The 24,723-nt window shown below is 41.9% G+C and overlaps 1 protein-coding gene across 3 annotated transcripts; it reads left to right on the forward strand.

Annotated features, from left to right (window-relative positions):
• Positions 1 to 2,876: 2,876 nt before the first annotated feature.
• On the forward strand, positions 2,877 to 23,352 carry LOC119646535 (GPI ethanolamine phosphate transferase 1). 3 transcript variants are annotated; one of them, XM_038047004.1, is made up of 16 exons: positions 2,877 to 2,895; positions 10,916 to 11,050; positions 11,109 to 11,275; positions 11,339 to 11,421; positions 15,741 to 16,006; positions 16,069 to 16,299; positions 16,353 to 16,695; positions 16,756 to 16,981; positions 21,531 to 21,685; positions 21,741 to 21,819; positions 21,869 to 21,986; positions 22,046 to 22,227; positions 22,293 to 22,483; positions 22,551 to 22,622; positions 22,776 to 22,967; positions 23,044 to 23,352. In XM_038047004.1, exons 2-16 carry the CDS (start codon positions 10,920 to 10,922, stop codon positions 23,278 to 23,280), a joined length of 2,673 nt encoding a protein of 890 aa, XP_037902932.1. In that variant the 5' UTR covers positions 2,877 to 2,895; positions 10,916 to 10,919; the 3' UTR covers positions 23,281 to 23,352. The 3 variants fall into 3 exon arrangements, with proteins under 3 accessions (XP_037902932.1, XP_037902929.1, XP_037902931.1); XM_038047001.1 differs by having other exon boundaries at positions 2,878 to 3,049; XM_038047003.1 differs by lacking the exon at positions 2,877 to 2,895 and adding an exon at positions 10,646 to 10,776.
• The last annotated feature ends 1,371 nt before the right edge of the window (positions 23,353 to 24,723 follow it).

Here is a 24,723-nt window from a genome sequence, read left to right on the forward strand (position 1 = left end):
CCGCCAATTCGATATCTTTAAAAGCTGTCGGGCGTCCTGACCTACGCCATCGCTCCGTCTCAGGCAGGGTCTGCCTCGTCTTCTTTTTCTACCATAGATATTACCCTTATAGACTTTCTGGGCTGAACCATCCTCATCCATACGGATTAAGTGACCCGCCCACCGCAATCTGTTGAGCCGGATGTTATCCACAACCAGACGGTCGTGAAATCGCTCATAGATTTCGTCGTTATGTAGAGTCATCCTGCTGCTTTTATCTGGCTTCGCACATTTATTAATTTTGTCGTCGACTCATGTCCATATTCCAACAGTTTTTCCATCGCTTGCCGCAGAGAAAATCTGATCTGTTGCTGATTTGCCTGGAGTAATGCGTCTTTGGTATAGGCTAATGATCTGGCAAGATAACAGAATATCTTAGAAATGAAACTCAGCAACGTGATAGCTCTGTAATTGCTGCACTGCGTGATATCCCCCTTTTTATGTATGGGACAGATATGCCTCGTTGCCAGTTGTCAGGCATTCATTCGCTATCCCACAACAATATTAATCTTAAATTCGCCGTTTTATTCGCTTGGTTCAGTGAATATGGTATTTGCGTGTAAACTTGCCTGTTTTTGTGTGCGGAGCGCTCACTTCTGATCTGTATTTACAGCATACTTCACATGCACGCTGCCTCTAGTTAGCACTCGAAACTCAGTGTCGACCGTTGTGCAGACAAACGAAACACCACTGGTTCAATCGCTACTTCCGGCGTAAACATTTCTCACGATCAATCTTGATGCGATAAAGTACTGGCAGGATCGCGAAGAACAGGAGTGTGACAGAAATTTGGTTGTTCAGGGAATGATTTGTCGCCACCAGTCTGTTAATTGTTATAAATTGTGCGTGTGACATATATAGAAGCACGCGCTCCTGAATTAACAATCTGTTAATATAGATGGTCTATTTCTGCACATGATGATTGCATACACAACATTGTGGGATCGGAATGATCTATCCAAAATAGATAATGCCCGCAGGATTTCACACGTGCATAACAAATTGTCAGATGGCGTTGTTGTGCGATTATTAACAATTTATGTCTTTCCTATACGGCGCCCCCAACATGGCCTCTACGTCGTCCCAAACTTTTTCCGTCATGATAGCTCCAACTGTTTGCTAGTGAGCTGATTTCTCGCTGCATGAACTCGCCTTTCTGCTTTGGGGACGTCTAATTTTCTGATTTTTTTCCGATTGATTCCCAATGTGGCTGTATGCAAACGTTTTAGAGCACTACTTTAGGTAGAGTTTTGGTACATTCATGACAAGTTTTTCGGATTTCGAAACAGCTGTGCTGAAGTTAGTTCTCATTCTTCTTCCAATAAAACACGTCCACCTTCCGCCATTCCTATTCCAACTCCCCCTTGCTCCTCTACTTCTCTCTTCCAAAAAAAAATCCCCCGCGCGGCAAAGCGGAGCAGGGTAGCTATAACGATAAATTTCCCTTCCGTGGGCGAAGCTTGACGACTCAAGTTTAAAATTTTAAATTTGAATTTCCAAACATCGAAAGAGGGCAGGAAAATTACATCGATGTAACAATGTCTGCAATGATTGCAGGCGCAGTGATAAATAACCTTACGGGGAGACAGCTTTATTCCGGTTTTATACATTAATGACCGAAATGATTTCTCCTCTGTTTGGGGGAACAGTCTGTATTCGCACGTTACGACGACTAGCTATTTCATCCACAGGAGGAGGAGCATCACCAGATGTAATACGGTTAAGAACCGTGAAGAAGTGTTCTTTCCACCTCTTTAGTTGATTGTCATTATGGTTGACAAGTAGACCGTTGACGTCCTTCGCAGGACCACCGAAAAGTTGGTGACCGTATGCTAGTTGTTTCGTGATGTGGTGCACACTTATGGAATTATTGCGGTCTTCGGCATCTTCCGCTTCCCTGACCAGCGCCTTAATAAATTCCTTTTGTCACAGCGCGCACTGCATTGAATTTTCCGGCATTTCGCTCTATGTCGGAGTTCGGGGGCGTCACGCTCGCCATCACTCGCAGCGGTCAATAAAGCCTTCAATTCAACACGCAACACGCATGCGGCGTAAGCGAATATCACGTGGTGATCCCTTTCGAGGCCGATGTCAGCCCTTTCATGTTACGCTCATCCAGAAGACAACTACTAAATCTGCTGCTGACCGCAAAGTGGTCAATATGATTGCTGGTACGATGCCGGTCAGTTGAAACCCAACTGAATTTATAGCATGTCCTGTGCTCGCACAATGCAACACCAATGACGAGGGGGTGCTGTGACAACAGACTGCACGTTACGTTCTCGTAAAAAAAAAATACATACATCCTTTCACCCCCTTTCTGAATACTTAGGTATTCCTTACGACGGTGTTCGGATTTCAATTTTGCTCAATATGTATGTGAATGTCAAGGATGCTATTAACCGGTCATTTGTACTTTTACTTATTATAAGAAAAACAAAATATATACAGGTTTTATTAATAAAAGAGAATTTCAAATTCTATATTTGATTGATTTGTGAAAAACGGCCGGATGTGTCATCAAAATATAAGTTACCCAGATAGGAAGAATGCTAATTAAGGCCATGGAGGATCTCCTTAAATTTAACTTGATGTGGTCTGTTCCACTGAATGTCTAATATTCCGACAATCTCACATCCCCATCAAATTCGTTGTTAAGTTTTTATACAAACATCATTTTCCCATCAAATTCGTATAAAGCAAAAGCTTACACAAAATACCAAAATATTCCAATTCAATCAGTCCTTACCCACTTTAGATTGTTGAACCGCAGTAACCAAACAGCAATTGCCATGCAAACTTTGATTACCTGCGGACTGTCAAATGTTGACATGAACACCTGCAGATAAACAAGTTGTACGGCGCTCATTGATAACTTGACCAAAGATAATGACTAAATATCCTTCCAATTGAATAAGTTTATAGATTATGTCAGAATTAATGTGTCATGTGTGATTGTGTTTCAAGTGGATATTGGATGTGAACGTGTGACTGAGTTTTCAAGCTTTTGGTAAGGGAAACGTTAACTTTCTCGGTCGCGGGGTGAAGTATGTGAATGGAATGGTTAACTTATATTAATTTTGCGAAAAGTTGAATGAAGTTTGGTATCAAACAAGTCCAGTTGGTTAGTCTCGATGCAAATAGTCTAATTCTTCAGATGGGAGCATGAACCGAGAAGAAGAGAGTTTGCTGCCGCATTTGTTTACAAGGATAACTTTTCAGTGTAAAATTGGTTATAAATTCAGCTGAGTTTTGATGGATAACAATTTGCATTTACTGGCAAGTGATCCAAGCAATACTTTGTTTTGTTCGCTTCAACCTCAAGAAAGAATTACTGTGGGAAAATATGAGAAATATAACATGCGCTTTGTCTAATTGGGATTTGAAGCAGAAATGATTCGCTCTTGTTGCGGCGTCGTAGTTTTCCTACACTTTCCCACTCAGCCAGTTCTTAACATTATTGTCTAACAAACAGTTTTATTGGTCTTGCGGCAAAACAGTTTCCTTACTGTTGAACAAAAGCCGAAAACGGCTCATGTGTTGTCCCCAAGACATCAGCTCAAATCATCCTGGAACGCATTAAAGAACACCTCGAAACCTTGATCAACAAAGAGCAGGAAAATTCCGTACCAGGACCTGCGCCAACTACATTAACACCCTACGGATCATTGTGAAGCAATGTCAGGGATTTGGATCACTGCTCCGTCTTCTCTTCATTGTTTTCAAGAAAGTTTTCGATGGTATGAATACGGGGTGTATTTGGATTGTTCTACTCTAGGGTAGTAGGGCTACTCTGGAGCCAATAAAAGCAACTGTCAGAACGACAAATGCGTCGGTTTTTAAGGTTTTGTGTCATACAACACTTTATTAAAATCGATTCAATGTCAGTTTGTCACACCCGATTTACTTAAAAATGACAGAACCGATTGTTATGAAATTCGATGAGATTTTCTATTGAGTTGAATGCGAAAGGGGGTATGCATTTTTTTCACAGAATATGGTATGTGGGGTATCAAATGAAAGGGCTCAATTAGTAGGGTGAACTGGGGTGATGTGTTGCGTTATTCAGGGGAAATCTCCAAAAATTCAATTTTTAATATAAAATGATTATCATATAAAGGAAGGACAATACTAAATTGCTGCACCATTATTTTTTTTTAAATTTAGATATTTTCGTGTTAATTTTTTAAATTTTCCGAAAGTTCGTTTTTGGCGTTTTTCAAAAAACGTGGGGTGATGTGCAACACCGGTGAAAATCAGGTGTGTGTGTGTGGTGGGGGAGAGGCTACAACTTCTGAGCACTCAGGCCGTGTTGGCCCATTGTACTCGTCACCCCGTCTAATGGAATATTCCGGATTCGTTAACGTATCGCAGGATTTCCGTTAGTGGATGTGATGCTAACCGTCGCATCTGGAGAACATCAGCACCAAAGATCTGATCCATCCATGCGGGGCATTCACATAACACATCGTTCAATAAGTCCCGGGACTAGCGTAGAAATGGTGCTAATAATGCCATTTGTATACCAAGGTTCAGAAGTACCAACCTTCGGATAAGATGTCTAAAAATTTGATGTAATTCGAAACATAACCAAGAAAGCTATAGTGGTTAAACTGGCGCTACCTTTGCAATCGTGAAAAAATGGACCAAAACGAGTTTCGTGTGTTGATAAAACATTGTTTTCTAATGGAAAAAAAAACACTGTTCAAGCTCAGCAATGGCTTGAAAAACGTTATCCGGACTCTACTCCGTCGAAAACAACCATTTGTCGGTGGTTTTCTACGTGAAACGCGGTCGTGCTGATACAAATGATGCGGAACGTTCGGGTCGGCCAAATGAGGGAGTAACTCCCGAAAACACCAAGCAAGTATTGAAAATCGTGATGGGTGACCGCAAAATGAAAGTGCGCGAGATAGCTAAGATGGTGAACCTATCAGCTGGTAGTGCATTTACTATATTGCACCAAAAATCGGCTATGAAAAAGGTTTTTTCCAAGTGGCTGCCGCGTTTGCTCACAATGGAACAAAAGCAACAACGTATCAATGATTCGGAGCGCTGTTTGGCACTGTTTACTCGCAATAAACAGGATTTTTTGCGTCGATATGTGACAGTGGACGAAACATGGATTCACCATTTCACTCCGGAGGCAAGTTGGCAGTCAGCTGAATGGCGTACGACCGGTAAAAGCCGCCCGAAGCGTCCAAAAACATAACAGTCGGCCGGCAAAGTGATGGCGTCCGTATTCTGGGATGCGAATGGTATAATTTTCATTGACTACCTCGAAAAAGGAAAAACCATCAATAGCGACTACTACATGGTGTTATTGGATCGTCTGAAGGCCGAAATAGCGAAAAAACGCCCGCACATGAAGAAGAAGAAAGTCATCTTTCATCAAGACAACGCACCGTGCTACAAATCAATCAAAACGATGACCAAATTCAACGAATTAGGCTTCCAACTGCTTCCTCATCCTCCGTACTCGCCGGATCTGGCCCCCAGCGACTGCTGGCTCCAGGGAAAAAGATTTGGCTCAAATGAGGAGGTGATCGCTGCTACTGAGGCTCATTTTGAATCAAAAGACAAATCGTTCTACAAGCATGGCATTGAAAAGTTAGAGAAGCGTTGGAATGATTGTATAACCCTTGAAGGAGATTATGTTGATGAATAATAAAGAATTTTGACGATAAAATGTTGTTTTCATTGTTAGTCCCGGGACTTATTGAACGATGTGTTAGGAAATGCTCTGTGGATTCCGCTTCCTCATAACAGGGCGCACCCTACGTTCAACGTCATCAGACCAGCTAAAGTCATAAAATCAAACAGCTTCTCTCCTCTAGGATTGCATTTGCTACTGACCCAACAAATATGCTGAGCGTTCGCATCACAACCTATTAAAAGTTCAAGGTCACTTGATTTCGTATACACTACCAGATCCCTTAGTTCTTCCGTCGGCGGAAGGCACAAAGAATCATAGGGTAAGTAGCCAGAGGCAACTATAACGTTTCTTCCCTTACTATTAACTTGGTATTGTAAGTTGACCGCAACAAGGCCCTGGAAACACAATTGTCTCAGCAAGGTTGCTTCTAACAATTTTGACATCAGAACGCAGGCCCTCGGTTTCGAGGATATTTCATCGAAGAAGATCCTAGTCCCCTTGACTGATCCAATACCACAGATTCTATTAAAACGAACCCAGCTTTGCCACCAGTAGATAGGAAGAAGCTTTGGTATGCTGCAGGTTGATTTGACTAACTCTTATATTTGTAGCCATAAGTGCAATCTAATATGAAAACCGAAGCTAACTGAAAAGTCTGCTGCGTTCAGTGTGGATCCATTCGCATTCTTACGTCCGGTTTCCCTGGATATCGCCACACTTGGTGGTGTAGCAGCATCCATGTCCTCATTCCCAAGAAACTTCGCCTTCCTTCGCAGTACCTTCCGTTGTCGTCGGCTAGAAGCCCTCCCAGGTTCACGGAATATGGGCTGCATGGCTCTATTTTCACATACCGGCGTTAGCCCAGTTAGACGTCCACATTACCAGCTTCTCTTTCTTCCGTTTTTCCGGGTACAGGCGGAGGGGAAGGTTCTGACAGGCAAATCTGTAGTTCCTTCTCCTTTGTGGCTGAAGTTTGCTTCTGCCAAGCCTTCCTCCCCCGTATTTTAGAAGAGTGTTACCTAACTCTGCCTGTGTCTGCCTGTCGCTGTCTGTGTCACCGACCGACCGGCCGTAGTCAGATTTCTAGTTCCTCTCATTAAGGAAGTTGGTGTACTATCCTGTTTGGCTGACCGCGCCGTAGACACCGGGTGTAAGTGTACCACTGAAATGGAGAGCCTGTCTTCCATAGATTTCTCCGTGGGGGAACATGAATTAGGTGAGGTCCCCAACATCCGTGCTTCGGCGACGACCTGATTTCTCAGAGTCGCGGGTGGATTCGAAATCTGTGACTTCTTACCACTTGGAGAGTTACAATCCTTTGTTTCCATCTTCATGTGTTTTTGGTCACTCATAGTGTAGTAGTAAACTACAACAAGCTCCCCCACCACGACAAGGTGGTATCCGAGGGGGAGTGAAAATTAGGTAATACATGCAATTATATCCACATAAATGGCTTTAAATATTAAAGATGGGCTCCTTAAAGAAAAAGTAATCAAATTTTGGCGAAAAAAACTTTAATATGATGTAACTGAGCTTAGAAAAATTTAACTTTGAAGAAAACACCTATTTTATTAGAATTTTTACTTTTTATTCTTCAAACATTGAAATAATTATTCGAAAAACGATTCCTCATCTGAATCGCAATGAGCACAACTGATGTATAATAGTTGCGACCTTGCACCTTCTAACATTTTAGATGATATGAAATGTCACAAGTATTGCAGTAAATTGAATTGTTGCGATTTATTTTTTTTGGCAAAACTCGTTCACATGCCGGACAGAAGTCTCCAACTTTTTTATTTGATGAAGAAGGCTTGTGATTACGTTTTCTCGGTGGCTGAGCGTTATCTTTGACCTACTTCCGCGACGATTGTGTCAACTTGTTCTTGGCCCGTTCATTTGCTTTCTTTTGAAAATCAGAGCGGCTTTGTGACGATGTCATAATGCTGCTTATCAATGATTTTCTGCCACGATTGGCTTTTGGGAACAGCAAAACGAACTGGGCCAACAGTAACTAATGCTGCCCGAAGTGATTGAGATGTGGACGTTGCAATGCACGTAGAAGATGCAGATGCTGTTGCAGTTGATGTGCTTGCAACGTCAGACTCTATTGTTGACACTACTCCAATGCGATCAATGTCCATATTGCACACGTCTCCCTCTTCATCGGGTTATTTGGCCATTAGATTCTCACTGCTAATGTCTGCCACAAGAAAATCGTCAGTTGTAAATATGTCAGAATTTACAAGAAAAACGCCCGTTGATGCGTTCGGATATTCAAGACCGTACAGCTCTGAATCAAGGTCTTGTCATTCACTCCAGCTAAATGGTGTATCTCGAACTTTCGCCCGGTATAACTGAGACACCATTAATGGACTTTCACCGTGTTTGACTTTTTGACGGGACCAAAAACAGACACCGGCGAGTTGAAGGTCCCGCCAACTCAAGATGATGAATAAATGCTGCCACCACCAAGCATAGAAGATACAGTCCGTGCAATCCACCGGCTTAAAAACCATAAGTCGCTAGGAGCCGATGGAATTACAGCCGAACTGTTTAAATATGGAGGCGACCAACTACACCAAGTGGTTTTGGTTTATCAACTTCTGCTCAAGGTGTGGGACAGCGAATCAATTCCTGCCGTATTTGTCCCATACATAAAAACGGAGATATCACGCAGTACAGAAATGATAGAAGTATCACGTTGTTAAGTACCATCTATAAGATATTCTCCACTATCTTGCTAGGCCGGATAGCCCTATACGCACATCCTCTCTAAGTCCACCCAACTACTGGCCTACGCTGACGATATTGACATTATGGGAAGAACAACCCGAGATGTACAGTATACCTTCATCCAGTTCAAGCAGGCGGCGCGAGATTTCGGGCTGCACATTAATGAAAGCAAGACAAAGTACATGCTGCCAACGTCAGCGCTAAATACCAAAGAACGAAGAACATCAAATCGTACTAGTCAAACGAAAACAATAAACCGGATACCAGTTGTTGCGCCGTTGATGATGATATATATATTCCCCTAATGTGCGCAGCTAGATAAAAGCAGCAGGATCACTTTCAAGACCATTCAACATCAACGGTTTAAGACGTATCATTCGTCCACGTTAACCTGGCCCTGGAGAAAGTGATTCGCAATGCAAATGTCAATGCAAGAGGCACCATCCTCTTCAAATGTATCCGGCTACTGGCCTACGCTGACGATATTGACATTATGGGAAGAACAACCCGAGACGTACACACTGCCTCCATTCAGCTACGCATTAATGAAGGCAAGACGAAGTACATGGTGGCAACGTCAACACCAAAGAACAAAGAACCAACAACATCCGATGGCACTGAGAAAAAGAAAACATAAAGATAAAAGACTACAACTTTGAGATCGTTGAAAATTTCTCCTATCTAGGGTCGAAAATCACAATCGATAACAATTATGACGATGAAATCCGCGCACGGTTGTTGGCTGCCAACGGAGCCTATTTCAACATATAAAAACTGTTTCGCTCGAAAAGTCTGACCATAGGGTCAAAGCTCTTATTGTACAAGACTATGATCTTGCCAGTCCTCATGTATTCCTCGGAAATCTAGGTTCCAAGGAAAAAAAATTGCGAACTCTTGGCCGCGTTCGAAAGAAGAATCCTCCGAAGAATTTTTAGCCTACATAACGACGAAATCTATGAGCGATTGTGATTGTGGATAAAATCGGGCTCAATAGGTTGCGATGGGTGGGCCACTTAATCCGTATGGATGAGGATGATTCAGCCCGGAAAGTCTATAAGGGCAATATCTATGGTAGAAAAAGAAGATGAGGCAGACCCTGCCTGAGATACAGGACGCCCATGAACCTGTAATATCAAATCGTGGTCGCTTTACCAGCTTCCGTCCACCGTTCCGGCACGGCTCACGCACACTTTCTCCCATATTCGTAAGCCAAGCTCCAGACGCCAGTTCATTTTCCTTAGGCGAATTAAATATCTAAATCGGAAGAAATGATCAATTAAACATGGGCGGATCATACGAGAACGAAGAAAACAGGAGATTTTATTTTATAATTAGGAAAATCATTGGCTTTCCATCAAGAATGGTAGTTGTAAAGAAATGTCTAAATTTCTTTAAAATCTGCGCCACAGTTGATTTAAAAAAATTAAGCGCTTCCTCATCTGTAAAATTGCGCTCAGCTAGTGGAAACTGCGCGTTAAACTTCTTTAAATGCCCTGATAAACTGGAGGGAACCAACTTGTATTTTTCGCTAGTCGAACTTAGCGAAATCGGATGTTCGCCTTTCACCAATTTAATTGCTGCCCAAATTGCTTCAAAGTTAACCGGAGCAGCAATGGCTTTATTTTGATATTTTCGTGGCATGGTTCCTAGAAACCTTCGAAAACGAATTAGATAAAATACTGAATATAGACATATTGTTTGATAAAATAGCGAAGAATGACTGTTGCTCATCACCCCACAAAAAATGTTGCACACCTCTATTTTGCGCGGATTAGCATCACGCTAACACCGTGTAAGATAATTATAAATTCTCTTTGGACTTTTAGAGTCGGGGTCGGCTGCGTCTGTCGTAATAATGTTTGAAAAAATCGGATAATGGCTCCTCTAAAGGAGTTGCTTATAAGAAACAGTGTTAGAATGGAGCTAAAAAAGTGTTCATAAAAGCACGCAAGGTTTGGGATTGTATTGACAATAAATATTATCCCGAATTAAGCCAGCATTTTAAATTGGGCTTCTAAGCGCCTTTCAAGTTCATACTGCTATGAAACATTAACCATTTCCTGGGCATGATTTGCCTTTATTACTCCTCTCGTCTTATTGTTTTGTTGAGCATAGTATTCTATGTATATTAGTTTTCAATTTGACATGCTTCAGTTATAAAATATTCTTTTATATTGAAAGTCGAAATCTAATAATTTCAATTAGCCAAAAATTCGAAAATTTGTCAGTCATTCGCAACTACTAGCTGTGAGCAGCAAATTATGAAAATTGTTATCAATTTAGGGAAGGGCAGGCATTGTTAAGAGTCATCGCAATACAAACATTATATGGGATTACCTTAAGCTGTTAGCATCATTTGATTACGTTTATCGTTGCGTTTATTTAGTTTATCAAGCCATGTCCAATTATCCAGATATTGACGTAGCATGTGAAATACACAAGACTTCGTTTCAAATTTTTTTAATGGCTTAATTCATATTTCAGAAAAATGAATTGGATTGTTGAAACAACTATTGTCCATGTCTTGTTTTTGGGTTCGATTTTCGTGATATATTTTCGTTCGCCAGTGATTCAAGGACTTCATCCGCAATCCGATCTACTTAATCCTCCTGCTAAACGGTAAGTGAATTTCATTTTTGCTTATTTGATTCAACACTAACTTTGTGGAATATTTCAGTTTAGTTCTTTTTGTAACGGATGGGCTGAGAGCAGAATCATTTTTCGACGAAGGATGCAAACATGTCCCACAAATTAGAGATATTTTTATGGAAGAAGGGATGGTTGGCGTTTCCCATACTCGTGTACCTACTGAATCGCGACCCGGACATATAGCGTTAATTGCAGGTGAATCATCTTATTAGAAAGAGTCTTTGTGAAATATTTTGAACATTGTTGTTTTTGAGATAGGTCTTTATGAAGATCCTACGGCTGTAACAAAGGGGTGGCAAGAAAATCCGATAGATTTCGATTCAGTTTTCAATCGAAGCAGAGTGAGTACTATGAATTTAGATTATTTTTTCGTTTTTGTCAAATGGTTGGAATCCCCCAATTTGCTGCCTTCCCAATGAACCAGTTTTGTTACTGTCGTTTATTTCAAAATTAAAAATTCATGTGGTGGTTAAATTTCAGTTGTAAAGAAAAGTATTCTGAGCAATGGAAGTATTTCCCTTGCTTGGACAACCCACAATAGAGTACGCTATTAAATACGGGCATAAAATTCATGGAATAGAAGTGTCGTATTATTATGTGATAGGTTTCCCCCATATCTTTTTTAAATGGAATATAAAGCGAATCATTTCGAGAATTTTTCCACGATCGGTGCAACCCCATAACGATTGCGGATATCCTCATTTCGGATGTGATCAAAACGTGTCACGCCACTAGGCCAACATCTTCGTCTGCATTACCACAAGGCGCCGTTCATTGTCTTTTATAGTCGACCAACACTCAGAACCATAGCGAGCAACAGGACCGACGACCTTGTGGTAAATTTTAGATTTGAGACGTTCGTTGATACGACGATCACAAAGAACACCAGTTGTGAAACACCACTTCATCCAGGTTGCGTTAATTCGTGAAGCAATTTCATAACGCAGTTCTTCATTGGCTGATAGCGTTGACCCGAGGTATTTAAATCGCTCAGTTCTGGGCAGATCACTGCCGCTGACAATGATTGTGCCTGTTTCATGGGGATCGGCCGTCAAAAATTCAGTTTTGTTTAGATTCAATCTGAGACCGTGTTACATGAGGCGATCATTCCATTTTTGGACAAGTTGCCCGAGATCATATCCCATATCCATATCCTATATATGCCATATCTCAAGAAGCCTACACTCCTTTTCTACATTTCCGCCTAGGTATTCTAGGGTGACCATTGCACGGCACAGCCAGCAATGTATTTGTTGTTCTATCTTAAAGGGTTACCTGTCCACTGCCACTTGACAAATCAGAACGTCTACAGGTATCTGGCCTGTACGCCAACTCAGCTCTTCGTTCCAGATTTTCTCATGCTGGGGTACTCCAAGTGTACAAGTGTTGATGAAGACTTCGAACTTTTGAGTAATAAAGAGAACATGAATTGGTGTTGATATATTCAGATTTAAGACAAGACAGCGTCGGGAAAAACAATATTACTAAAGTTAATAATAATAATCGTTGGCACGACAATCCATATTGGATCAGGGCCTTGAAGTGTGTTAGAGCACTTCATTCAAGACCGAAACGGTACACTACAGTATACTGTAGAAGGCAATGTGGTCAGCATTGCGCTCGCCCGAGATTATTACCCTGATTTGACTCAGGTACTCATTCACAGTTGAGTCGACTGGTATCCGACGTCAAATCACGATACAAATCCCACTGCCACCAGTGAGATTTGAACCGCGACCTTCCGTACGATAGCCTTGTGCTCTAACCACTCAGCTTGTTTCCCTTTCCAAATCCAGAGCTATTTGGGCTGAGAGGGAAAACAGATATAATCAGTGTAGTCGAGACGTAAAGTCTTTCACTTCCTTCAGACAAGGCAGCATGGATAACGTCGCCGATAACAAGATGGAATAAGAACGACAGCCGATAACGATAGAATGCAAGCTTGTCCGCTTGGAACTTCAAATTCCTCTGAAATTTTACCTAGATGCAATATGGGACCTTTGTGATATCATATGTCGTTCTGATAATAGTTCTTAGATTCTTTGGAATGTCCTCTCCCTGTGTAGAGTTCTCCAAAACACTCTCATTTCACGTCATTGAAAGCGTTCTCGAAATTGATGAAGAGCGGGCGAAGCAGAAATCTGAACTCCCACATTGCATAATTTGTTATTTAAATTCTTTTTTATATGCTTGAATTCTATTCGATTAAATATGATAATAAATTAGAGAAGATATTGTATTCAAAAAATTATTCCTGTTGCAATGGCAAGTCTAAACAAAGGAAAAACGTTTCATTCTCGTCGACTGCTTGGATCCGATTCTGTAGTCGAAAAATCTCAGAACGTTAACGAACGTTCAGCTGTTGGGGTGTTGACCTCTAGCTGCGCGTGACGTGACAGTCCCACGAATTTAGTCTCTACAAAACCGTCACTCTTTTAGAGAGCCAGTTCGTTAGGTAATCGTTGATTCTCCGTATACACCAGATCAGCAGGGCTGGCAGCAAACTCCTCGCGGGCAGCTGCACGGGGGCCACGCAAAACGAAAGGCAAGACCCGCGACTAGAACGGATCGTCGCGTACCATATTCTTGAGTGTCCGATAGCAACGTTCCAGCATCCTATTGGACAGCGGATGGTATGCAGTTGTTCGATAAAGTTTGAAACCGAGGAGCTTTCCGAGCCCCGAGAAGAGAGCATATTCGAACTGCATTCCCAGGTCTGTGATTATCACGCCTGGAACACTCTTGACAGAGGGCCTCAGCACAGTAATGTCCTTCAGAAGTATCGCCTCACGCGACGAGCGAATCTAGCAAAAGGCGTACAATAAACGTATGGCGTGAAAATGCTTTGTTGACTCAGGGAATACGTCTGCTTCCTTGTTTGCATGCCTAGTAACTTTAAATTTCTGACAAGAATTAATGTCCTCGTTCGTGTTCTGCTAGAAATATTTGTTAGCGATTAGTCGTTTCGTTATCCGAATGCCGGAGTGCGCAAGATTATGCACTGAGCGAAATATTTCCATACGGAAAGCAATTGGAGTGTATAGCCTAGATCCCTTTTCGGAGACCTCGCAGTGGATAGAGCAAGGTGGGCCGCATTGGCGAATTCTTTGAACGTGGGTGGAGCCCTATTGCAGGCTCTGAAGAACTGCGTCATCCTTCTGGGCTGTAGCCATTACCGAAAAATCGACTGCGAGTGGGATGGGACAAAGCGTCGGCGAGTAAGCTGTCTTTACCGGGCAGATGTTGAACATTTGAAATAAACTGCTTCTAAATGTTAGGTGCGGAAATTAGCGAGGGGGCGCTTTGTTGGGTTTTGGCTGTAAAGCAAATGTGAGAGGCTTATGGTGACGTAATGCTGACCATCATGCTTAACTGGCTAGGAGATACTACATTCGGTATTAATATTGCGGTATTTTCGGAGAAGTGCGCAAATGCGTGTATAGGTAGCACCCTTAAAAATAATGGAGAGAGTATCGTGGTTCGAGCATGTTGAAATTTTCCCTGACGACCTAAAATTCGTTGTGACGCCGGCAGCCCATAGTGATACAAGAAGTCGCCTAATATGTTAGCTAAAATGAAGCGCCACGCAAGTAAAAGATTCACGTCTACTTGCCTGGAGTCGTAAGTAATTATGTTTGTGGGCTTTGCTGCTGCTAATTTCAGCCTCTGTGAACCGGGCGACTATCTGGCAGCCCATTTCGCGAGGTGGATGTCGAACGTATTCAAATCCGCCCTCTCAAACGCATAGTATTCACGGCCGCTGTTAACGCATATTGGCCCTTTGTTATTTCAGCGTTCTTGAGTGATATTGCCACGATTATTGCGCAATGGGATTCACTCTCCGATTGGTAATTTTGATAACTTCATCTGGAGTCAGGAATCAAGTTTGCAGCGAGGCCAATTCAGCAAGCAATTTTACAGCACTTTTTCTTCAACTTGGCCTACTGTTGACTGACATAGATCAAGCCAGCCAACTCGAGCGTGACGCCATACACGGAAACAAGCTTTCGAGATATTCTTTAATGCGTTTCATGATAATTTTAGTTAATATCTTTGCAATGGATGAGAGCACCCAAACATCCCTGCGATTGTTGCACTCAAGACGATTACCCTTCTTCGAAATCTTGATATACATCCCCCTTTTCTGCTCATTTAGACAGCTCTCAAATTCCTAGGATTTACGGATGAGCATTTCCCCCACTCGCTCCTCAGTCCGCTTCCAAGTCCCGGCCGTCGCTAGAACTTAAGGTGCCCTTTCGGACCTGTCGAACAACTTCGCTTGCGCCGGAGAGAAGAGCAATTTAATATCGGCCCAGTGCTTATCAATAGTTTCAGGCGAACCGCTCAAGAAGCCTGCCGTGCGGTAAGCAACGAAGTCAGGACACCACCGGTAAGCAACGAAGGCAGCGTACGTTACTCCGCATTTCATTTTGTCGCAATATTGAATTCTAGTGCATTCAAAAGTCCCCGTTCCATTAACATATCTTTGAAATTAACTAAGTTTTGTGGAAACTGAGAATAGACTTTGCTTTTATATCATTTTATGTTTCTATGTTCTGTGTCTCATGGGAGGGTTTGAATCGAATAAAAAACAATATATTCTTCAATTTTGGAGTATGTGATTGGTACCTCGAAATCGAATAAGTCCTTGTCTTTTCAGAAAACATATGCATGGGGAAGTAATGATGTCCTGTCGGCGTTCTCTAAAGCTGATTACAATAAAAAGATGGAATTCTATGCCTACGATCACGCGCTTGATTTTTCTGGAAAAGAAAAAACGTACCAACTTGACATGTGGGTTTTCTCAAGAGCGCGAGATTACATTGTACAAAATGCAGCCAGATTGAAGTCCGAATCAAGAATTGTTTTTTTCTTCCATTTGCTGGGATTGGATACAGCTGGCCACGTACATAAACCAGGCTCACCGTGAGTTACACTAACTCTAATATTAAAAATATGTTCTCTACAGACTTTAACATATTCTACAGATTATTTTTTGAAAATCTGAAAGTAACCGACAATGGCATTTTCGAAATGTATCAACTTTTTAAAGAACAATTTGACGACGGTGAAACAGCTTTTATTTTGACATCCGATCACGGCATGACAGATAAAGGATCCCACGGAGCTGGTGATATATATGAGACGGAGACACCTTTGGTTGCATGGGGGGCAGGAATTCATAACTGGCATGCATTACCAAGAAAGGTTAGCAATAGGTACGGTTTATGCATTTTCCAGATTCATAATGTTTTATCAACCTGTCTTATAGGCTGAAAAGCAAAGAAATTGCTGGAACGAGGATGGCTAGTTTTGATATTGAACAAGCCGACATTGCACCTTTGATGGCTGCCTTAATTGGTACCGCTATGCCAATTAATAACTATGGAAAATTGCCACGAGATTTGCTGAATGTTCCCGATGAGTATATTGCGAAGGCAATGTTTAATAATGCCCTGCAAACTTTAGCCCAGTATGAGAAGCTATTCGCAGAGTTCAAGGAAGGATTGTTTTCGAGCGGTTTGCCCTCTTTTGACAAATTAAACGATTCTGTCGTTAGTGAGTTTAAGGCATCTGCACGGAAAAGTATTCAAGAAGGGAGTTATGAAAATGTGGTAAGTTGAGATGGGGAATAAAAGCCATTGCCTAATAATTTTTACATTGTTTGTTTATAGATTGAAAAATCAGAAGAGTTCATAGATTTCGCCATAGAAGGAATTGAGTACTATCAAATGTACTATCAACATGTCTTGCTGTTTTGCACATCACTTTCATTTCTCGGGTGGATTTATTATTTACTAATCATGCTTGAAAATCGCGCCGGGAAGCCATCATTCCGTTCTTCGCAAGTTTATACCCTAGCTGTTGCCGTGGCTGCCGTATTCGAAGTGTTTATATGCCGTAAGTTAAAACTTCTTTGTCTTTGAAAGTTACATAGAAAAATCATAGGAATAGGAGTTTCCGTAAGAAGGGGTCTATGATCGAAGTTTATATTTTGGCTCTTCAGGTATTTTTTAATGTTTAGTGTCTTAACAACTATGACATTGGAAATGGGCTGCAATGCCCTATAATATCTTGCATGTTATTGGGCATTGTAGTCCATTTTTAGAAAGCACGAAATGCGTGAAGGATCATTCTGCAAGAGTTTGCGAGAAAAGAACTTTGCCCTCGGAATTATTTAACTTTCTCCCGTTTGGTGATATTTCTGGCTTGTATGTACTAAGCACTAGCAAGAGTTAGCTATTATTGATAGAAAGGTAAGTATTAGTGGAAGCTCGGAGGAGCTCAATTGGCGCTGTGGTTTTTGGCCGTTTTGATGCCACACATTTCTAAAACCGTGATTGTTGTGGGAAAGCCAAGGCGAATAAAATCAGGCGGTTTACAGCCCCCCCCATAACCAGAGATCTCTCTTTAAGGTTTCCAAGGAATTGTTTACGTAGTGTCTGCAGCCTGATCCTAGCTAGAGCTAGGCAATCTTTCTTACTCTTCTCCGCAACTTCAACATTGGGTATGCCGAGCACTGTAGGCCAGTGCATTGTGCAAACCGCCGCAATCCTATACGCAACAGCTATATGCAAAATACGTTCTCCTTAATTCTCTCTAATTATACGGATTAGTAAAGGCTGGTTGTTCGCTTGGAGCTGCACTCTCTCGTTCACCACTCAGTGGTCCATGGGTCTCTTGGAAATCGTGTCTTGACTCTCACCCCCTGCCAGGCGATTGCTAATTCTAAGAGCTAGAGAACTGGTGCTCGTATGCTATTTACTACCCACGGATTACCCCAGAGGAATAAAAAAAGGGGGGGGGGGGGTAGGGAAGGATAGGTAAATACTTTTACGAAGAGCATCACCCGTCGAGTTCGGCGGTTGTGTGGCTCCGCTTGATGAACCATCCACTGTGGATCTCCCTGCTCTAAAACCGAACTATCTTAGGGATAAGTTCCCGGCAGCACGTACCGCTTCAGCTAAATTACTCCTGATAAACTTTTCAAGCGTTTTCCCGGTCATGCCAAGCATAATAAGAGGTCGGTATGTACGCGGCATCTCAGCGTCATTTCTCCATTTGCTAACCAGCGTAAGCTTCGTTGCAGACTTAATATGGTGGAACTAGTTTGAGTACTTGGTCAGGTCAGGGTTCAATTTCCCCTATGCCGGGATCGGAACTAGCAATTGGAGTATCTGTAGCATTGACTAAAGCTGACTGTTCAAGATGTCTTCATAAACTGCAAATAAGCTTCCCATAATGATAGGTGGCAGAGCCTAAATGCTGCTAGACACACCAAACTTTTCCTGTTAGAACCTAACATGCATACCGTAAAGTTTATCCTGTCAAAAACCAGAAGGACTTGCAGGAGTATTCTGATTGGTGATAATTCACTAGCTGGGCATATGTTCAACATAGGAATTGTGGAAGATGATATGTGTCCTTTCTGTAATGAGGAATCGGAATCCCCGGAGAATTCTCTATGTGAATACGCTGCCTATGGATGCATCAGACATCAGAGCATTGCATTTACTAGCGGTGATACATAAACAAATCCAGGATATTCCGTTAGACGGGGGAATCGAGCACAATGGGCCACTAGGATCTGAGTGCTCAGAGGCTATAAAAAGTTTCTCCCCCACTCCAAACACATATATACACAAGCCTCGCCACCTTCCAGCGGGGAGATAAAATGCTCTGCTTTAGGTAAGCGTTGAATGCGCCGAGTAGCAGGTTTGACCGATGTTGGAACATTAGTTTATGTAACTCTAACGGGATACCATCGGGTCCTGGCGTCTTTTTTGTTTCCATAGAAAGGGCTGCCTCTTCCAAAGTGCGTAATCTTCGGCGCCTTCCACCCTGCTCCCATTAACCTGCACGGTAAGTCCAGGGAGTGGTGCCCCTGAAATATGGTCCATCTGATCGGCCTTAAATGAAAATGGTTTCCGTAGAGCCATTTCCGCTGACCACCACCAATACATAGAAGGTTTTCCATGTTCTGATGCCCTCCTGGAGCTCTGAAGGAAATCGTTGTCAGGTTCATCAAATCAGAGTTTTAACAAATCTTCCGGTGTTCACAAGAAGAGTGCCGGGCTAGGGCCTTGGGCAAGAATCCGCTAGGCGGATGCCATCGAGATGCCAGCCGGACCTAATAGATCCGGGTACCATGAAGCTGGGTCCTTGTTCCGGTACTGTTCACTAATGAGCATTTTTATCTCCGCAGCGAATTGTGATAGCAATTCATGAACGGTTGCACTCCAGTGCATAAAGATCTGTAGGACGCGGATTATTTTTCTAATTTTGCTTTGAAGACTGGACATCGTCGCCCGCAGTATGTGCTCTCATCAGACACGCCACGCTCCCTGCATATAATGCGACTGTTCTTTTCGTTCCAGATCTTCGTTTTCATCATACCTGGCTACATTTGGGGGACGTTGTTCTCCTGTCGGATCCCCGGCAGGTTATAGATGCGCACCCAATTCGTATCCTACATACTACCCAATAATTTGACCTCTTCTATTTAGAACTTTTCTGTGAGGCAGTAAGATCTCGGATTTCTAGAGAGCACGTGGGTTCTAATTAGTGAACCTCGGCGCAAAGCTAGTATGTTCGGGGTTCTTTACTAAGGCAGGCCTATACCGAATACCGGCTGTTGCGAAGTTGATGATGATGACGTGGGTTTTAGGCTAGAAACAAGAGTCTTCTTTCCCAGCAGCCCCTTGACCGCTTGAGAGAACGGCCTTTGTTGTGTTCGGACCTAATTCGACGAGGACCCCGTCATCCTTCGTTTTTCGAATGGAAGACAGTTCTGTTTCGCTATCTTCGGGCTTAATCCTATAATGGATCTCGTTCGGATCTTATTCTATGATGACTCCACCACCCTTAATTTTCCGAATGAAAGACACTTCAGCTTCGCTATCGTCGGGTTTCCTCTAATAATGGATCTCGCTGAAGACTTCTACAAAGGCCTTGCTTTTCGTTGGCTTAATAAGCAGAGTTGGTAGTTTTGTCCTCTTTCGTCTCCCCACCACACTCAAGGTTTTCTGATGGCGTGGCGTGTTGTTGCCTCTTGTCCTTCTTCACCTTCTTCTTTTGAGCCCTGGGTGAAGTTTCCTTCAAATGCGCGTTTCTCCTTTCGTTACCCTTTTCGGCTTTCGCAAGGATAATCGACTACGCTCCCACTTTACTTATATTCGAAGCCATTTTTCCGAGTTTCAGCGGTTTCCTCTGTGTATCTTTTCGGAAAAATTGCACTGCATGGTCCTGGACTTCTTTGCTCTGGGTGCCACACTAGTTTGCGAGTCTTCTTCTCTATTTGATTGTACACATTCCGGTGTCTCGTGGGGTATTTCAGCTTCGCTGGCCACTGCGGCAAGCGACGCATTTTCGTGCTGCGTACAAGCGGAACCACCTCTTTCTCCGTCCCTATTATCTCCTCGATTTGTAATTTTTTTACTTGTTTCTGGCTTCAACACTTATCTATACCTCCGTCGCCAATTGTGTTAATCTCGTCTGATTGTTAGAGGAGATTTGAGGTGGTGTTGTAATCCGAGCGCGGAGCACCATGCCAACGAGATAGTCATCCGTAGCCTATTTGGCATAACATCTGAATACGGGTTCCGTATTTACTTGGCTATTAAAATCTCCAAGCACAATGTTCGTTCTACTCTCTCGTAATGGTTCTCTCTAGGTTTCATATTTTGACTCACTAAGAAATCTACTTCGAGTACATGCTGTACTGGATGGATGATGGTACAGTCGTTTTTCTCCAGAAACCCCGTACCTTCTCAGCACATTTCCTGCAGCGTGTCTATTGTCTAATCCTTATATTGGGACATCATTGGCTAGCAGTTCTTATTCTGTACAAGGAGCGCACATTCCATACGTCGTTGGTGTGTTTAACTTAGTGTGACAGGCAGTAGTTAAGGTCGTCAGCCTTACAAAAATCTTCTACCTAGGGACCAGATGGCTCAGTTTTTTCCGACTTTAGGCACGGGAAACTTGCTTTCATTTTTCTTCATCTGCAGTTTTCTGTTTTGCGCTCTGTGCACTAGGAAGGAGTAAGTTACTCTTCGAAATTAGTGCGGTCCGTCATAGAGTGGATGGAAGACTCACGATCACCCAATCCCAAAAGCAAAAAAGTTGATTTCTAGCCTCTGGTCAGCTTAGGTTTATACCGATGGTCTTTCAGTTCGGAGCTTACAACACCTCTAGTTGATTTCAGTCGTGCTGCTCCGCAGGACAAAGATGAGGCAGCGTGTGAAGTTCTCTCTGCCCAGACGATAAACCGTCAGCAATAATTTTTAAAAAAAATATTTTATTGGTACTGAAAGAATTTGTATCTAATCTTGCATGAACACTTTTTTGAGAAAACTTCTATTTTGAATCACATTCAAAGTTTTACTTTATTTGTTCCTGTAAAATTTTGCATCAAGTTTTTTCACTCTTAACCTAATTGTTATTATAGTGCAAGGTATCCCGCAGTCGGTTGGCATTTATTTTATCCTTCCTGTATTTTGTTGGGCGAGGGTATTCAAAAAAATAAACATGGACTCCATGAGGAGAACGTTAATGGACAATTGGAAACTATTACTCGGAATAGCAGTTGGAACGGAATTATTGGTAACATTCGAAATACTTACCTTAATGCCGAAGGAGTCAAGTTTTTTATTTCTAGGTTTTGACATTTTTTAGAAGGGAAGTTATATCTGTTGCTATTTTAGGATTCATCATTTTTCAAAACTTAACATTCAAAGGTTAGTGCGTCGATCAGTGTTTTTTATTGGTCAATAATTTTGTTTTTAGGATTAAGGTTTTTTGACGCTACCAGGGCTCAGTATTATGAATGGATATTCACGGGACTCCTACTGCTAATATTTCCACTTATTCCGTTAAGATTTTTTAAGAAAAACGATTTCTTCCTGTAAGTGCTCATGAAGTTAAAGACGAATCACACATTCACATTTCAGAAATTTCTTTCAGAATGTTCGGTGGATTATTATGGATGACCAAATTGTGTCTTTCAGTGAAAGATCTGAAAAATTCTTTGTTGTTGCAACTGTTATGCCTTTGTGGTTTTATAAATTGTGTAACTTGCTTGTATTTACAGAACTCCGGAGGTGGGTTGTGGGTAATAAACATTCTACTGACTTGGGCGCTATCTGGTAAGACGTTTTGAAATTACATTTACAGTTGGTAGGGACTTAAATTTTTTGTGTGGTTTCGTCAGGTTTGGCTATTATTTCGCCAATTTACTCCGATATAACACTGAAATACCGTCCAACGAATATTTTCTTCTACTTCGCTGTACCATTCTTTCATTTGTCGATCGGTTATGAAATGACATTCTTCGCATTGCTAGGGGTTCATGTTCTTAGCTTTGTTGAATTAAGTGCTGCAACTGAAGATCATTCTATACCGGTGAGTGTATATTTTCGGTCGGTGCATAAGTGGTTTTTACGATTTTTTCTTTTAATTTCATTTGCAGAACTCGATAAGATATCGTGATGACAAGAAACGTGGGAATTTGGTAGAAAATCTCAACATATCCGCAGTTATGGTATCCTTTTCAAAAAGAATCTATCGAAATTTGACATAGCAATCACTACATTTGATGGTTTCTGAATTACTGTGAAGAATCTTTTTATCTATTTGCTTTGTGTAAAATGTCCTTTGGTATCTTGATCTGGTTTTCCTTAATAGATTTGCTTAGCTACTCTTGATATTTTTATCGTTTTTCGGGACGGGAAATATGGCATCAGTTAGTTCCTTCGATCCGATGTTTGTTCGTTTCTTCGTTACCACATTTTCGCCTTTCACAATGTCAGCCTTGATTATTTTAAAGCTAATAGTTCCCATTTTATTTATAACAGCATCAATAACGGCTCTAACATTTCGTAAGCAGGTAGGCTCAAATTTTCAAAATTTCGTTTAACATATGAAAAGAGGTGCTAACTTCCGCTTGTTATTCCTTTTACCAGATGGACGAAAAGAAAATGTTTCTTAGCCTTTTGCTCATTTGCGAATTAATGGGATTGAATTTCCTTTTCATGGTGACAAACAAAGGTTCTTGGCTAGAAATAGGCACGTCTATATCGCATTTTGTAATAATGGAGGTTACAACGCTAGTCCTTGCTGTTGTTAGTTATGTTTCAAAATTATTATTGTTCACGGATGCATCAAAAAATTTCCGCGTTAAAACAGGGAAATTAGTGTAATTATAGTTATTTGTAAATGTGTAGTTAGAGTTTTGTAATTTATTTGTCAAATAAATATTATTTTACATGATATGGATTTATGATATTGGATGGGTTTTTTACGGTATAACATCGGTTACAATATACGCGTGTTTGTGTGTGTAGACGAGAAGCGAAACTGCTGGGCACTCGGATCTTACTGATCCATTGCACCCGATTCCCTCGTCTAAAGGAATACCCCGCAGACGTATATGTATTGCAGGATTTCCGTTAGGGGAAGTGATGCTACCTGCTGCAAGTGAAGCAAATCAGCACAAAAAATCTGATGTCTGATGCGTCCATAGGCGGGCCGCTAACATAGAAAATATTTCAGAATGGATCTTGAAGAATCCCTATTCTGAACATCTGCCCCATGCTCCTTTTCTTTCTATATTCCAGTTTCCAGTTGACATTGCCCAGTTGTTTATGGCTGGGATGTGGAAACCAGCGGGAATCAAAAGCATTGGATCTACTGCTTCAAAATTAGTCTATGAGCAGCTCGGCGGAAGCAAACACGCGCAACATTCTCGGCAATAGATACATGTTTGCACTCCTAGGAAGTGAGGAGCAAATAAGTAGATGCATCTAAGCTCAATACCACTTACCTTCGACATTCCTACCTGGTGTACAATGTGTACGTTGTTGGTAAGGCTCCCAAAATTCGGCCACGATCTGGTTGCTTGTGATCGTGGGTGGTTTCGAACCCTGTGACTTTTTACCATTTCAAATCTATACCTTCCATATTCATGTTTTTGGACTCTCTTAGTAAAGTAACATAATAAATAGCTCCCTCACCACGATAAAGTGGTGTCCGAGGGGAAGATGAAACGTAGCAATGGGCGCAGCATTGGAGCAAAGGACGAAGGCAGGTGGTTGTCTTCAGCCTTTTAACTGTAGGAATTGACTCGACTGAAAAGATTGAAAAATAAACCATTGGATTATGAGTTTTATCATAAAACAAATCAGGCTTTCCTCACTCAAGGCCTACAATTCTCGTTCACCTCTCAGTTTACAACGAGGATTGAGCACATTTTCGGTGAGTTTGACGTCATCGCCCATACGTTGTCCAGAATTGAGTTAATCTCCTTGTCATCAGATATAGAAACTCAACTCCTAGCTGATGAGGAAGCAAGGACACGGAGCCACAAAACATCCTCTCTGCCGGTTTAACGTCTTTACAACTGCTTCCAGTGACACTTACTGCGACCGTTCGTTCCAGAACCCTGCGTGAAACTTTTTTCGGCACATACCATCCCTGCGCTCAATCCAGTAGTCGGGTCATTTCCATATTATTAATAATCCTTGGCGCAGCAATCCATTGCGTCCGCCCAAGATTATTACCCTGATTTGACTTAGGTACTCATTCACAGCTGACTCGACTGGTATCCGACATTCAGTCACGATAACAAATCCCTCTGCCACCAG

This window comes from Hermetia illucens, chromosome 1, assembly GCF_905115235.1.
Source record: "Hermetia illucens chromosome 1, iHerIll2.2.curated.20191125, whole genome shotgun sequence".
NCBI lineage: Eukaryota > Metazoa > Arthropoda > Insecta > Diptera > Stratiomyidae > Hermetia > Hermetia illucens.